Source organism: Gnatocerus cornutus, chromosome 1 (assembly GCF_029298725.1).
Source record: "Gnatocerus cornutus isolate USDA-ARS CGAHR chromosome 1, icGnaCorn1.1, whole genome shotgun sequence".
In the NCBI taxonomy this organism is placed as follows: Eukaryota; Metazoa; Arthropoda; class Insecta; order Coleoptera; family Tenebrionidae; genus Gnatocerus; species Gnatocerus cornutus.
In genome coordinates this window covers 13482522-13498996 of record NC_142233.1, presented here as the reverse complement: position 1 = coordinate 13498996, position 16475 = coordinate 13482522, and the positions used below count along the sequence as shown (strand labels likewise).

The following is a 16475-nucleotide window of genomic DNA, read 5'->3' as shown; positions in this document are numbered from 1 at the left end:
AATTCCAGAACCGTACGCGACAGTGGCTCGCTCGAGTTATTTTTAGAATGTCAAACGAGCGTTTAATTAAGCTTTTGGTACAGTAAAAGTGTGTTTTGATAAAACAATGCCGATAACATCTTAGTGGAGGTCAAAGGAGACTGATTAAGATCCCAAGAGTTCCAAGACGGTCAGTACTTCTCGCACGGTATTATAAAAATGTACTTAAAGCTGTGCTCTTATTTACTTAAACGTGGCGACAGAGGATTCCGCCTCCAGATAAACACAAGACTTTATCACAGTGACAACGTGTTCGGTTTTAAAGGAAAAAATCGAAATGTTCACAGAGGTAAGTCAACAACCTGAGGAATTATTTACCGAGTTTGTAGTACCGGAGGAAGTGTTACGAAACCGGTCCGAAGAGAGCAACTTCTTCAGATTGGTAACAGCGTACAGGCAGCACGCCCACAAGACCGCGGACATCAATCCCGTCGTGTTAACCAGAGAGATCAAGTAAAATCCTCTTTACGACCCCCAATCCTCCGAGTCTCTACCATAAGAGTTTCAGCGCCTCTTCAGAGTTGGATGCAAGGCGGTACGGTCTGAACCAAAATGACACCATCAAGTTCGAAGGAATCATCAACCATCCTAAACCCAAAGGCACAGTCTCAGAAGCTGTCACTTTCCTTGACACGATCTATGGACGAAACTTGGCCGTGGAGTTTCTTCACGTGGAGGTAAAACGCAATGAAGGGTTTAACTGGGACTGTATTGAGGTGTTTAGAATGAAGAAGAAGTGGAGTGGTTCTCTCATTCTGTTGAAGAAGTTGTGCCTCAAGAGGTGGAGAAGGAAACGAAGTTGAGGATTGCAGCGGAGATGATGCGTTCGCAAAATTTTGATAATTTTCTTGCGAATAAGTTTACGGGGGTTAAACGGTATGGGGGAGAGGGTGCGGAGAGTATGATGGCGTTTTTTAGTGAGTTCTTTCGGTTGGCGGCCCACAGTAAGTATAATTATGTTGTTTTTATATTAGCCCTTATTCCTTTTTGCACAGTGTGGAATTTTCCTAAAGGATATCTTTATCTGTCTATTTCTGGATTCTATTTTTCCCGTTTTTCCTTTTTTGTTCTGTTGGTTTTTTCATTTTCTAACTCTTTAGATCCTTGCTTCTTATTGATTTTTTCGTGTTATTATACGTTCTTTGTACTTTTCAATACTTTTGTTTTTGAATTAAGTCTTTATGTGCTTTAAAGATCTATTTTTATCGTCTTAAATTGTTCAATTATGTTCTTTCGAGTTTTTTCTGTCTTTATGCTTTCCATTTTCTTCTTTTGATTTATGTTATCATACTTTTTTTCTCTCCGGTTTTATTTACTTCTGTTTCCGGGGTTATATAATTGAGAGATCCTTGATATATTTTAGATCTTTGAATGAGATCTTTAAGTGAAATGCTCAGATCCTTAAGTTCTTTAAGTACGTTGAGATTCTAGAGTTCCGTTAGTTCATTAACATCTTTAAGATCTTTTAGATTCTTGAGATCCTTGAGATTCTTGAAATCTTTGAGATCGATGAATTTCTAGAGTAATATTCTAGAGATTTTTTAGTGAGATGCTTGAGTTCTTTGATTCTTTGAGTTTTTTGAGATGCTTGAGATTCTTGAGAACCTTGAGATCTTTGAGCTTTTTGTGGTTTATTTAGGTCTGTGAGATTTTTTTATTTTTTTGAGATCCTTGAGTGAGATTTTTAAGATTCTTAAGTGAGAGTCTTCAGATTCTTAGGAACCTTGAGATCTTTGAGTTCCTTGAGTTCCTTGAGAACCCTGGGTTTTCTGAGATTTTTTAATTCCTTGAGATATATGAGATTTTAAGTTCATTGAGATCCTTGAGATTTTTGAGATTCTTGAGATCCTTGAGATTCTTGGGACCTTAAAGATTTTTTGAGTTCTTTGAGATCTTTGACATTCCTAAGATCCTTGAGTTCCTTAAGATCCTTGAGTTCTTTATCATCCTCGAGATTTTTTAAATACTTGAAATTCTTGCGATCATTGAGAACTTTGAGAGACTCTTTGGTTCTTTGAGTTTCTTGAGTTTCTCAAGATGCTGAGGAAACTAGAAATCTTTAAGTTCCTTGAGTTCTTTTAAATCTATGAAATATGTTAGGTTTTTGAGATTCTTGAGATTTCTAAATTGTGTAGTGACATGCTTAAGACCTTTAAAATCCATGGGTAAAGATAGTTAAGAGCCTTGAGATTAGTGAGTGAGATCCTTGAGATCCTTGAGTCCTATTCTTGAGAATCTTGAGTTCCTTGAGATCTTTGAAATTGTTGAGATCATTAAGATTCTTGAGATTTTAGAAATCCGTAAGATCCAGTATATTCAATTTCAAAATTTTAGAACAAAAAGAGAAAATTTTGGAATTTTTTTCTTTGTCGAACGAGCGTAAAATTTTAAATTTTATATTACATTTTAGAACTCCCCTAGTTTTAACGCAAAAGTAATGAAATTTAGTGAATTTAGTACTTTGGGGGTTTTTATTAGATGTGCAGTTTTACATTTTTTGAGTAAAAACAGAAAAATTTCGAATTTTTTATTAGTCGGCGACCTCAAAATCCAAAATTTTCTATTAAATGCTGTAAATTCGCTTATAAATCGATGAAATTTGGTGGATTTATTATTCAAGGAATCCTTATCCAGGATACTCAAGTCTTTATGTGCTTTAAAGATCAATTTTTATCGTCTTAAACTGTTCAATTATGTTCTTTCGAGTTTTTTCTGTCTTCATGCTTTCCATTTTCTTCTTTTAATTTATGTTATCATAGTTTTTTTTCCCCGGTTTTATTTACTTATGTTTTCGTTTATTCTTAGTTTCGTTTTCTCCATTTTCTTCATCAGTTCAGATATTATACCTTTGACTGCTATTTTGGAAAGATTTATTTTTGTCTTAACACCTTCATTAGTGCAGAATTCTTCAGCAGCTCGTCTTTGTATTTGAAGATAGATTTTCCTCATTTTTGAATCCTCTTGAATTTTGTAGATTTTCTATACTTTCTCTAAATTTTCTTGAATTTGTTTTCGGTTCTTTATGCATTTTTTCACAATTCTAGATCCATAAATTCGTTTCTATGGGTTTTCAAGATCTTCTTGAATTCTCTTGGATTGGATTCTCTGAACTATTTTGGACTCAAGTAAATCTCTAGGAAGTCTGTTGACTCTCTTGGATTTTTATTGACTTTGTAGAATTTCTCAGAATTGGACTATTTATACTATTAATTCCCTCGTTTTTAACGGTAAATCAATGAAATTTGGAAGAATTATTGTTTGAGAAATCCTTATCCAGAAAATTCACTTTCATTTTTGGCATAATAAGTGAAAATTTTGGATTTTTTTATTTTTCAGACGAGCCCAAAATCCAAAATTTTTTATAACATTTTATAACTCCCTTAGTTTAAACGCGAAAGTAATGAAATTTAGTGGAATTACTACTTTGAGGGTTTCTGTTGGATGCACAGAGTTTCAACTGAAAATTTTAGAATTTTTGATTTGTTGGGCGACCTCAAAATCCGAAATTTTGTATTAATAATGTTATCAATTCGTTCATTTTGATGGTAAATCTATGAAACTTGGTGGATTAATTACTCAAGGATTCCTTATGCAGAGCATTCAATTTTAGAATTTTGAAACAAAAAATTAAAATTTTGGAATTTTTTATTTGTCGGACGAGCTTAAAATCCTAAATTTTCTATTACATTTTGTTAACTCTGCTAATTTTACCGCAAAAGTAACGAAATTTGGTGGATTTACTGCTTTGGGGGTCTTTATTGGATACATTTCAGAATTTTAGAACAAATAGTGAAAATTTTTAATTTTTTTATTTTTCGGACTAGCTCAAAATCCAAAATTTTTTGCTACATTTTATAACTCCCCTAGTTTTAACACAAAAGTAATGAAATGTGCTGGATTTTCTACTGTAAGTGTTTATTTGATGTACAAAGTTTAAATTTTTGGAACAGAAACTGAAAATTTTAGAATTTTTTGTTTGTCGGGCGACCTCAAAATCGAAAATTTTATATTAAGAACTATAAATTTGCTAATTTTGACGGTAAATCGATGAAATTTGGTGGATTTTTCGTTTTGTTTTCTAAATTTTCGTCATCAGTTCAGATGTTATGCCTTCAACTGGTATTTTGAAAGATTTTTCTTATCTGACATATTTATTAGTGCAGGATTCTTCAGTTTCGCGTCTTTGTATTTATTTGAATATAGATTTTCCTGGATTTTCTTTAAATTCTCTGAACTCTTTTGGACTCCAGTGAATCTCTTGGAAGCTTTTTTGACTTTAGGATTTTTATTGATTTTGTAGAATTCGCCAGGTTGTCTAACAATTGAAATTTTTTGCTAAACTTTTTCATATTCTTTCGATTACTTTTTTATTTGTTTTCAGTTCTACTTTCAATGTTTCAGATTTTTTTGGAGGTTTTTTAGATATTCTTGAATTTTCCTAGATTTGCTGTGGATGCTCTTTGGAACTGTTTTAGATTACATTAAATCTTTTGCATTTTTACGGATTTTCTACAATTCTCTTCGATTGCTCGAAGTATTTTTTTCTACTGTTTTGAACGATAAGTTTTTGGATTCTGTTGAATTCTTATAGATTTTCTATAGTCACTCGTACTTTCCTGGATTCCCTTGGATTTTTTTTGGTTCTTTCTATATTGAATGCACTTTCTATATTATTGATCCATAAAATTGTTTCATTGCGTTCATTAGATCCTTTTGAATCCTTCTGGATTCTCTTTGAGTTATCTTTGGATTATTTTGGATTCTATTAAATCTCTAGGAAGCTTTTAAACTCTCTTGGATTCTTCTAGATCCCATAGAATTCTCTCCGATTTACTTGAAATCTGCTCGACTTTTTCGAATTTTCTTGGATTTCTTTTTCATTCCTATGCACTCTTTCAATATCTCACATGTATAAATTCGTTTCTTAGATTTCTATAGATCTTTTTGAATTTTTCTGGATTTGCTGTGGATGCTCTTGCATTTTCTGGACTGTTTTGGATTCCATTGACCTCTTTGAAGCTGTATTTTCTGTATTTTCTCTAAATCTACGAAACTCTCAGATTTTCTTTGATTTAAATACATACTTTCACTATTTTAGCTTCATAAAATTGTTTTTCTTTGGGTTTTTTGGAGCCGCTTGAATTGTCCTGGATTTTCTTATGATTGTCAGGAATTGTTTGGAGTTGACTTTCTTGAATTCTTATGGATTTTGTGGAATTCTACGTATTTTCTTTAAATCTCTTAAACTTTTTTGTACTTGAATTCTTTTGGGTTTATTTTTGGTTCTTCTGCATTTTTTCAACATTTCAGATCCATAAATTTGTTTTTTTGAGTTCTTTAGATGATTTTGAATTCTCTTGAATTGTTTTAGAATGTCTGGAGTTATTTTGATTCCATTGAATTTCTTGGAAGCGTTAGGACTCTTTTGGATTATTTTAGATCTTCCACAATTCTCTTTCTGGTTCCTCTTGAATTTTTGAATTCTTTGGACTGTTTTAGATCTAACTTAATTTTATCTTGAATTTTTGATTGTCTAGAATTCTTCCGGATTTTCTTGAGAGCTCCTAATCTCTTTCGTTTTTCTTTTTGATTTCGTTCTTATTTTTGATTTTCTTGAAACTGGAGTTCCTTGAATTCTTCTAGATTTTTTCAATATTTTAGATTCATAAATTGCTGTCTTCGGGCTCTTTTGAATCTCTTAAATTTTTGTGTTTTTTTTTAATTCTCTTGCATTTTCTGGATGGCTTGGAATTCAATTGAATCTTTTTTAGAAGTTTTTGGACTCTTGGATTCTTGTAGATTTTCTAGAATTTTCTTCTGATTTCTTTTTGGTACTTCTTTCAAAATTTTAGATTAATCTATTTCTTTCTTAAAGTTTTTAGATCCTATTTATTAGTCTGGACTTACTTGGATTCTCTGAAAAACTTTGAATTCCACTGAATTTCTTAGAATTTTTTAGAATTTTCGAATTCTCATAGACAATCTTAGAATTTGTTGGATTTTCATGGATATTTTTGACTTCTGTTGGATCCGATGAAATATCTTAGATTCCTGTCGACTACTCGTACTCTCCTTAAAGGTCTTGAAATCTTTTGGACTTCTTTGGTTCATTCTTCAGATCCCAATTATTTACATATAGATCTTTTTTTTCCATTCTTTCCAATCTAAATTTGATTTCGTTTTGTTCTTCTAGTTGCTACTCTTTGACTGTCTTTCTTTACTGGGTCACCCTTTTATTTTTTCCTCTTAAACTTTTATTTCTCTTATTTTGCAGACGACATCGAGCAACTGACCATCGCCATGCCTCACCGGGGCCGCTTGAACCTCCTCACCGGCATGCTCAACTTTCCCCCAGTAAACATGTTCGCCAAACTAAAAGGTCGCAGCAACTTTCCCCAGAAGTACAACGTCACTGGAGACGTCCTCAGTCATTTCAGTAAGTACCCCCTTTAAACTCACCCGTTTATTCAAACATCAACCCCAAGTCTCCTCCACCGATCTCCACTTCGGCGACAAAACTTTACACGTCTCTCTTCTGTACAACCCCTCGCACTTGGAAGCCGTCAATCCAGTTTCCATGGGTAAGACCAGAGCAAAACAGTTGGAGTACCAAGACGGGGACTATGGTACCGGAAAATGGAGCGACAAAATCATGAATTTACAAGTAAGGAACCGTTTCATGGGTGTGGGGGTAAATTAAGTCTTCAGGTCCACGGAGACGCGGCGATCATCGGTCAGGGAGTCAACCAGGAATGCTTGGCTTTGAGCGGAACGCCGCATTTCGAAATTGGAGGAAGTGTCCACTTGGTTGTCAACAATCAGCTGGGGTTTACCACCCCCGCGGATAGAGGGAGGTCCTCCAGGTACTGCACGGATCTCGCGAAGATGATCTCCGCCCCGGTTATCCACGTGAATGGAGATTTTCCTGAGGTACTTTCACTATGGGGTGGTACGACTTCTAAACTTGCAAGTTTTAGACAGTTGTTAAGGCAACACGTCTTGCGTTGGAGTACCAGAGGAAGTTCCGCAAAGACGTTTTTATTGATATGAACTGCTACAGGCAATGGGGGCACAATGAGTTGGATGATCCTACTTTTACCAATCCGGCGCTTTATGGGATTATCAGATCGAGACAGTAAGTGGTGAGTTTGAAGGAGTTTTTACCATGAGAGGACTTGTAGGACGGTACCTGATCAGTATTCGCAGAAGCTTATAGAGGAAGGAGTGTTAACTGAAGAGCAAAGAGACAGTATCGTACAAGACCACACCAAGTGGCTCAACCAGCATCTCAAGGCTGTGGAGAGTTACGAACCGGAAGTAAGCAATCTTCTGGTTTCACTTGAGACTATAACATCTTCCTGCAGGACATTTACTTCAAGAGACAGTGGGAAGGCTTCTCGCAGGCGGAAGAAGCCGTCACTTCCTGGGACACCGGGATCAACTTAGACCTCCTCACTTACGTCGGAAGCAAGTCTGTTAAGTTCCCCGAACATTTCGTAAGTTGTCTTCACCATCACCATAAACTGTTAAACAGCGCCCAGTGCAGAACGTCCATCCCACGCTTCTAAAAACTCACATAAAGAACCGGTTGGCCAGAGTCGCGGAAGGAATAGGCATAGACTGGTCAACTGCTGAAACTCTCGCTTTTGGTTCTTTGCTCTACGAAGGTTTCAACATTCGAATTAGCGGCCAAGACGTCGGAAGAGGGACTTTCTCGCACCGGCACGTCATGCTCGTCGACCAGAAAACGAATCATATCTACATTCCGTTGAATAATCTTCACGAGAATCAGAAGAGTTTTCTTGAGATCGCCAACAGCATTTTGTCGGAAGAAGCGGTTTTGGGGTACGAGTACGGGATGAGCATCGAGAGTCCTAGAAATTTGATAATATGGGAAGCCCAATTCGGGGACTTTTTCGATGGGGCGCAGATAATTTTGGATACTTTTGTGGCAACTGGTGAAGGTAATTTTTTTAACACCTGGAGATTTTCGTTTGAGTTTATTTTCTAGTGAAGTGGTTGTGGAGTAGTGGTCTTGTTATTCTTTTACCGCATGGTTACGATGGTGCAGGTCCTGAGCACAGTTCGGCAAGAATTGAAAGGTTCTTGCAGATGACGGATTCCAAGGAGGATCGTGTTGATGGAGATAATGTGAACATGCAAGTTTGCCAGCCGAGCACTCCGGCGCAGTATTTTCATTTGTTGAGGCGACAGGTATTATTTTTTATCAAGGATTTTTTACACTTTGGGGCGATTCCACTCACTTTAACTAAAAGTAGAATCAAGAAGAAGTGAGTTTCAGAATTTTACAAATTTTGTATTAATTTTTTTTTGTAATTCTAACGGTTTTAACAATAGCTGAAGGAAATTTGATTTTGATGCTTCATATTCCTTAAAAACAAAAAATGGTATTTTTAGCTTTTAATTAATTAAAGTCAAATCTTCCAATTTTTCAAAATTTGAAGATGTCTTTGATGAGACCCACGCATACAAAACTTGAGCGACATATCCATCCTATAGTACACTATGGTCAATATTTATTGAAAATCGAAACTTTTTAGCGTCCACCATTTTCGGTCATTTCTGAAAATTCGTATTTTTGTTAATTTTGTGGTTATTTTATTACTTTTTCGTTTGTACGTTCGCATGAGTTAAGTGTACGAGAAAATCGACATGTTTTTTAGATTTGAAGTCTGAGATCCAAAATTGGAATTTTTTATTTCAAATCGACACATTTTGGCGTCCACCATTTTTGAATAATCGTAGTTTTCTTAAGTCTGTGGTTACTTTCATAAGTCTTCATTTTAATATTAAATCGGCTTAAATGTACCATAAAATCAGCTTATTTTTTAGATTTGAAGCTTGAGATCTAAAATTGGTATTTTTTATTTCAAATCGACACTTTCTTGCGTTCTCCATTTTCGGTGATTTTTGAAAAATAGTAGTTTTCTTAATTCTGTGGTTATTTATATAATTCCTCGATTCTACGTTCAATTGAGTTTAAAGTACGAGAAAACCGCCTTATTTTTTTAATTTGAAGCCGGAGATCCAAAATTGGAATTTTTTTATTCTAAATCGACACATTTTGGCGTCCACCATTTTCGGTCATTTTAAAAAAAAATGTATTTTTTTTTATTTCTGTAGTTATTTTAATAATTCTTCGATTCTACGCTCAATTGAGATTAATGTACGAGAAAATCGACTTATTTTTTAGATTTGAAGCCTGAGATCGAAAATTGGAATTTTTTATTTCAAATCGACACTTTTTGCGTTCTCCATTTTCGGTGATTTTGAAAACTAGTAGTTTTCTTAATTCTGTGGTTAATCAAATAATTCTTTGATTCTACGTTCAATTGAGTTTAAAGTACAAGAAAACCACCTTATTTTTTAATTTGTAGCCGTAGATCCAAAATTGGAATTTTTTTATTTCAAATCGACACTTTTTAGCGTCCACCATTTTCGGTCATTTAAAAAAAATAGTTTTTTTAATTCTGGGGTTATTTTAATAATTCTTCGATTATACGTTCAATTGAAATTAATGTACGAGAAAATCGACTTATTTTTTAGATTTGGAGCCTGAGGTCCAAAATTGGAATTTTTTATTTCTTCACTTATAAGCACCGTCCACAATTTTGGGTTTAAAAATTCGTAGTTTTCCTAACTCTGTGATTACTTTAATAATTTCTCATTTCAATATTCAATTCGGTTAAATATACCAGATTATAGACTTTTTTTTTGATTTGAAGCTTGAAAAACAAAATTGGAATTTGTTATTTCAAATCGACATTTTTTAGCGTCCTCCATTTTTAGTAACTTTTGGAAATTCGTATTTTTGTTAATTCTGTGCTTCTTTTAATAATTCCTCTGTGCTACGTTTAATTGAGTTAAATGTAGGAGAAAATCGACTTACTTTTTAGATTTGAAACCTTTTATTTCAAATCGATAATTTTTAGCGTCTATCATTTTGGTGATTTTTGAAAATTTGTAGTTTTCTTAAGTCTGTGGTTACTTTCATAAGTCTTCATTTCAATATTAAATTGGCTTAAATGTACCATAAAATCAACTTATTTTTTATATTTGAAGCTTGAGATCTAAAATTGATATTTTTTATTTTAAATCGACACTTTTTTGCGATCTCCATTTTCGGTGATTTTTGAAAAATAGTAGTTTTCTTAATTCTGTGGTTATTTATATAATTCCTGAATTCTACGTTCAATTGAGTTTAAAGTACGAGAAAACCGCCTTATTTTTTTTTAATTTGAAGCCGGAGATCCAAAATTGGAATTTTTTTATTCCAAATTGACACTTTTTAGCATCCACCACTTTCGGTCATTTAAAAAAATAAAGTAGTTTTTTTAATTCTGTGGTTATTTTAATAATTCTTCGATTCTACGCTCAATTGAGATTAATGTACGAGAAAATCGACTTACTTTTTAGATTTGAAACCTTTTATTTCAAATCGATAATTTTTGGCGTCTACCATTTTGGTAATTTTTGAAAATTTGTAGTTTTCTTAGTTCTGTGATTATTTTAATAATTTCTCATTTCAATGTTCAATTGGCTTAAATGTACCAGATAATCGACTTATTTTTTTGATTTGAAACTTGAGAACCAAAATTAATTTTTTTTATTACAATTCGACACTTTTTAGCGGCCACCAATTTTGGTCATTTTTGAAAATTCGTAGTTTTGTTAATTCTGTGGTTATTATAATAATTTTTCACTTCAATGTTCAATTGGGTTAAATGTACCAGAAAATTGACATTTTTTTGCTTTAAAGCTTGAGAACCAAAACAGATATTTTTATTTTAATTTGACACTTTTCAACGTCCAACACTTTCGGTCTTTTTTGAAAATTCGTAGTTTTTTTAATTCAGTGGTGATTTTAATACTTTCCCGTTTCTACGTGCCAATGGCTTAAATATATAAAAAAATCAACTAATTTTTTAAAATTGAAAATTGGAATTTCTTATTTCAACTCGGCACTTTTTAGCGGCCACCACTTTTGGTCATTTTTGAAAATTCGTAGTTTTGTTAATTCTGTGGTCATTTAATACTTTTTCGTTTCTATGTTCAATTGGGTAAGATTATACCAAAAAATTGACTTATTATTTTGATTTAAAGATTTTTAGCACCCAATACTTTCGGTCATTTTTGAAAATTCGTAGTTTTTTAATTCAGTGGTTATTTTAATACTTTCCCGTTTCTACGTGCAAGTAAGCATTACATATATGAGAAAATCGACTAATTTTTTAGAATTGAAAGTTAGGAGCCAAAATTTTAATTTCTTATTTCAACTCGACACGCTTTAGCGGCCACCACTCTCGGTCATTTTTGAAAATTCGTATTTTTGTTAATTTTGTGGTTATTTTAATAATTCCTCGATTCCATGTTTAATTGAGTTTAATGTACAAAAAAATCGACTTATTTTTTGGATTTGAAGCCTGAGATAATTTTTTTTCAAATCTAGACATTTTAGCGTCCTCCAATTTTAGTCATTTTTGATAATCCGTAGTTTTGGTAATTCTGTGGTTATTTTAATTCTTTCTCGTTTCTAATTTTTATTAAAACAATCAAATTTAGTGAGGGTACCACTTTTAGGTTGTTTATTAACTGCACCAAATTGTAAAAAACTAAAGCCAATGAAACAATTTTTAAAAATTTTTGTTGTCAAGAAGAGCCGACAATGTCGTTTTTTTTTATAAAATTCCAAATTTTGCCAAATTTTGCTCTAAAGCCATCAAATCTGGTGAGGGTACTCGTTTTGATTTGTTTATTAACTGCACGAAATCGTATAAAAATTAAGGAAAAGAAACAAATTTTAGAAATTGTTGTTTTCAAGAGGAGCCAACAATGTCGATTTTTTTTAATAAAATTTCTAGTTATGCCTATTTTTATTCTATTGCAATCAAATTTAATGAGGGTACTACTTTTAAGTTGTTTATTATCTGCACTAATTTGTAAAATTATAAAGCAGACGAAACAAATTCTGCCAAACATGCTAAAATTCTCTTGCCACAAAAGTTCAACCAAAAATTGTAGTATGAAATATTAATCAATATCCTCACGTTTCAGATGATTCGAAACTATAGAAAACCATTGGTCATAATAGCACCAAAGACATTACTAAGATTGTCGGCTGCCAAATCCAACTTCTCTGACATGTCTCCACAAACAACATTTTTACCAGTTCTAAGTAAAACGTTTTATAATTCCTAAACTCTTGTTACACTCACGTTTTAGCCGACGACACTTGCGACCCTTCGAAAGTCGAAACGGTACTACTTACATCCGGAAAACACTTCTACACCTTGACGGAACAACGAGAAAAGTACGGAATAAAAAACGTAGCAATTCTCCGGTTAGAATCGTTCTGTCCTTTCCCAACGCTGCAGTTACAACAGGAAGTGGCCAAGTTTAGAAGTGCCAAAAGTGAGTAAAGTTTGGTGGTACCGATAGCTATAGTTAGTTTGTTTCTTTTTTTGCTAGCGTACATGTGGTGTCAGGAAGAGCCCAGAAATATGGGAGGATGGACTTTTGTAAAAGCTCGTTTCGAGAATTTGGTTGGACGAAAAGTGAGTATTTCGTTTGATTTTGAGGGATTGATTTTATGGATATTTTCTTGCAGATTCGGTTTTGTGGGCGGCCAACTCAAGCTGCTCCGGCTGTGGGAATTGGTACTTTGCATGAGCAGCAAGTGAATGATCTGGTTAATAAAGCGTTCTCTCTTGAAGTTGATTAGTGTTGTAATTATTTTATTAATAAAATGATTGGTTGAGTGGGATTTTTATTTGTTGAAATTTACTTAGCGCGCTTGATAAACAAGTCAGAAGTAGTGACTTACCCAAATTTTATCGATGAAATATTAAAACTTCCAAAGTTACGAATTTTAATAAAAAAAATTGTACATTTTTGAAAGTCAAAATTTTTGAATTCTGTCTCTTCAACTTAAATCAATTAAAATTAACAGACTTGATAAACAAGACAGAAGAAGTAACCTCCCTAAATTTTATCAATGAAACATAAACCCTTTAAAAGTTACAAATTTTAATAAAACAATTTGTAGAATTTTGAAAATCAAAAATTTGAAATTCTGTCTCTTCAATTCAATCAATTTCCAATTTGGCGCACTTTATAAACAAGTCAGAAGTAGTTACCTCTCCAAATTTCATCGATAAAATATAAAAACGTCCAAAAGTACGAATTTGAATAAAAAATTTGAATATTTTTGAAAATCAACATTTTTAAATTCTGTGTCTTCAACTCAAATCAATTTAATTTGGCACACTTGATAAACAAGTCAGAAATAGTAACCTCCCTAAATTTTATCAATGAATCATAAAAACTTCGAAAGTTACAAATTTTAATAAAACAATTTGTAGATTTTTGAAAATAAAAATTTTTGAAATTCTGTCTTCAATTCAATCAATATGTAATTTAGCACACTTTAGAAACAAGTCAGAAGTAGTTACCTCTCCAAATTTCATCGACAAAATATAAAAATGTCCAAAAGTACGAATTTTAGTAAAAAAATTTGTACATTTTTGAGAATCAAAATTTCCGAATTTAGTGTATTTATTGCAATCAATTTGTAAATTGACACACTTGATAAATAAGTCAGAATTAGTAACCTTCCTAAACATCGATTAAATATAAAAACTTCCAAAGTTACGAATTTTAATAAAAAAATTGTACATTTTTGAAAATCAAAATTTCAAAATTCTGCATTTTCAACTCGATCAATTAGTAACTTGGCACACTTGATAAACAAGTCAGTAATAATAATCTCCCAAAATTTTATCGATAAAATATAAAAACTTTCAAAGTTACGAATTTTTATAAAACAATTTGTAAATATTTGAAAATGAATCACTAATTTATGAGAGTTGAAGTCTTTAAAAGAAACAAATTGAATCCAAAAACAATTTGGAGGATCTGAGAATTGGACACAACTTAAAGATAATCTAGAAAGAATTCAACGCAAATTCATTTAGAATTTTTTAAAAAAGTTTATGAACAATCTACAAAAATTGAGAAATGTGTAAATAAACGTTCAATGGTTAAAACCATTCAAGGAAATTTAAGCCAAAACTTTACAAAATCCATTGTTTTTAGAAACCCGGCAAAAATGATTTTTTGTAGGAAAACCATTAAATAAGGACCAAAAAGTACGTCATATTTGAAACTGGAAACATTAGAAATGGTTGGAAAAGCGTCAAAAATTTCACTAATTTGGGTAGATAAGAAAAATTGCGCAAGAATGTCATAAATCATACATAAACCAAACAATGTATAGGCGGAAAGTTTGGCAATTTTTATCTTAATATAGAAAAAAACTACTATACCTACCAGTTAAAAATAGTTTAGCATATACAGAGTGTTCAGTAGTTTACAAAATTCACATTTTCTTTATATCCCGTGATCGAAGTAAATATTAATTGGTTCAGCGGTTTGTTCTCTTATCTTAAAAAGTCTTTCCAAAATTGTTAATGCGTCTGAATTTTTTGAAAAAACAATTAAAAAAGTGGAAAACCACTTGTTTTAACTTTTGTGTTTTTCGATTTGAGAAAATGTTTTTGGGTTATTGTTTGGTAGTACTAAAAGTTTTGAAAGAACAATTTTTTACTATATTTTTCAAGGACTACCTGTATGTATACATACATATTTAATATTTCAAAAAATATGTGTTTTAAATCTACAATTATTTACCTAATTTTTATTATCTGCATTTATCTTGACAAACACAAAACTTTCCTCCAGAGAAACAACATTAAATGTAAACTGTAGATTAAAAAATTATATTGGACTTGTTCTAACTTTGAATTTCGATTTCAAATTTAATCGGGCATTTTTTTTTTCATTTTGTTCCTTAAAATATTTAGATTTTTTATTAAATATCTCTAAAACCAAACGAAATCAAAAGTTACTGTTTTAGAAAAAATGTTGGTGTTCATTTCTCTCTTTAGATTTTTTAATAATAGTGATTTTTGCGCAAAATTTCTTATCTCATGATGATCCAAAACCAACAAAAAAGAGCCAAAAAATCGTTAATTAAAATTTGGTAGATATCTTTATCAGAACGGGCTGTACAAGTACGGTTTAACACATATTGTACAGGATGGTATTTTTTCACTTTCCATCGGTGGGTCTAATCATCATTCTAGCTTCCTTAAAACTGGGATTTTGTGATGTAGCATTATTCCATCGAATGGCATGCTGATGACGATTTTTGGTTGGTCCTCTGTGATATATTCCAGTGAGTAAAGAAGAAAAACATTTATGGTACCACCAACCAGCAGCTACGAATAAAATACATTTATATTTCTCCAAAAATTCAAAATTTCGGAATACCATAACGTTGTCCACAGTTCTCTTCATCACTTTCATCATTGTCCTGATCAGATGTTGTAAATTCCATCGAAAGATGTGAACTCAATGAATCAAAAGCATCACCGCTAAAGTTGCCAAGTGATTTAAGACGGTACATTTCTGTTTCGTCTCCAATAAGGAAATGAGAGTATTTGGCATATGATTTCGTCGTATTCCAATCTACTAATTCAACCAACAACTCGTGTGGTTTAGCACCTACATAAAATTAGAGATAAAAATCGGAAAACTAATGAACTACTTACTTGTTAACTGGTGGATTCGGTCTAAGCCAAGCCAATACTCTCCTCCATCAAACACGCCAAACCCTTTTTTGTAGCTATTCCAACCGCGAGAGAAAAATTCAGAACCATTGAATCTGTTGAGGATGTAAGTCCAACCACCTCCTTGAGTCTTCAAATCGCACCAAACCCAATAATCTGCGGTTGCTCCTGCTGGTTTAATCCGGTAAATTGTCGAAGTTCTATAATCTTGGTTTTTGACGTCCTTGCAATCGGAATACACGTTCTTTTTACGGTCGCTATCCCTTCTAAGCTCGGCCATATCGTCAAATAGTCCTTGCAATTCTCGGAAAGTATCATCGTCTATGAAATCTGAATTTTGCTGTTCTGATGGACTAAAAGTCGTCAAAACGACCTAAAAAGCTTGTGAACTAATCAGAAAGGAAATGAGTTTTACTTACCACAAAGGTGATGAAGCATGAGACGTAAAAGTGCATTTTGGTTTGCACTTGAAGAACCAGCGGCAGAATGAAGAGATAAGTTTGTTTATGCCCTTTATATCATTTTGGTGTTTAACAGCTCCTATCTAATTGTTAGTTTAATTGTTTGACCTTTTAGTTTGATTACACTTTACTGTGACAGATTACACTAGTCAACAAATTTTGGACGGAATTAGTAAGTACTGTCGATTCTGAATTCGATTCAGTCGGGAGAGTCTGTTTTTACCAAGATATTTGAGAAAATTTAGTTTCCTTCTGATACTTTTTGCATAGAACCCCTGTGGAGCTGTTAATCCGAGCACGAATATTATAATATATTAACCTCGTG

At 32.6% G+C, this 16475-nt stretch overlaps 2 protein-coding genes across 2 annotated transcripts; one reads left to right on the top strand and one right to left on the bottom strand.

Moving 5' to 3' along the window:
* The first annotated feature begins 21 nt into the window (after window positions 1-21).
* Window positions 22-12823, top strand: LOC148180407 (putative 2-oxoadipate dehydrogenase complex component E1 homolog). Its single transcript, XM_088049210.1, has 16 exons — window positions 22-328; window positions 369-492; window positions 548-716; window positions 764-983; window positions 6314-6475; window positions 6525-6703; window positions 6748-6969; window positions 7017-7174; window positions 7221-7356; window positions 7404-7535; window positions 7586-8003; window positions 8051-8253; window positions 12115-12235; window positions 12283-12471; window positions 12529-12614; window positions 12668-12823. The coding sequence occupies exons 1-16, from the start codon at window positions 199-201 to the stop codon at window positions 12779-12781; spliced, it is 2763 nt and encodes a 920-aa protein (XP_087905336.1). The 5' UTR covers window positions 22-198; the 3' UTR covers window positions 12782-12823.
* A 2267-nt stretch (window positions 12824-15090) lies between these two features.
* Window positions 15091-16177, bottom strand: LOC148180406 (fibrinogen-like protein 1). The gene is made up of 4 exons (XM_088046705.1): window positions 16109-16177; window positions 15672-16062; window positions 15391-15624; window positions 15091-15338 (listed from the first exon to the last, which is right to left on the bottom strand). The coding sequence occupies exons 1-4, from the start codon at window positions 16142-16144 to the stop codon at window positions 15169-15171; spliced, it is 831 nt and encodes a 276-aa protein (XP_087902831.1). The 5' UTR covers window positions 16145-16177; the 3' UTR covers window positions 15091-15168.
* Window positions 16178-16475: the final 298 nt, after the last annotated feature.

What these genes read in the sequence shown, in the direction of transcription:
- LOC148180407 (XM_088049210.1), top strand. Translation starts at nt 199, where the DNA reads ATGTACTTAAAGCTGTGCTCTTATTTACTTAAACGTGGCGACAGAGGA. An exon ending in TGAATGGAGATTTTCCTGAG is followed by an intron (nt 6,970 to 7,016) that starts GTACTTTCACTA and finishes TGCAAGTTTTAG; the next exon opens with ACAGTTGTTAAGGCAACACG. An exon ending in TGGAGAGTTACGAACCGGAA is followed by an intron (nt 7,357 to 7,403) that starts GTAAGCAATCTT and finishes ATCTTCCTGCAG; the next exon opens with GACATTTACTTCAAGAGACA.
- LOC148180406 (XM_088046705.1), bottom strand. Translation starts at nt 16,144, where the DNA reads ATGCACTTTTACGTCTCATGCTTCATCACCTTTGTG. An exon ending in CCGAATCCACCAGTTAACAA is followed by an intron (nt 15,625 to 15,671) that starts GTAAGTAGTTCA and finishes AATTTTATGTAG; the next exon opens with GTGCTAAACCACACGAGTTG. An exon ending in GAACTGTGGACAACGTTATG is followed by an intron (nt 15,339 to 15,390) that starts GTATTCCGAAAT and finishes TTTTATTCGTAG; the next exon opens with CTGCTGGTTGGTGGTACCAT.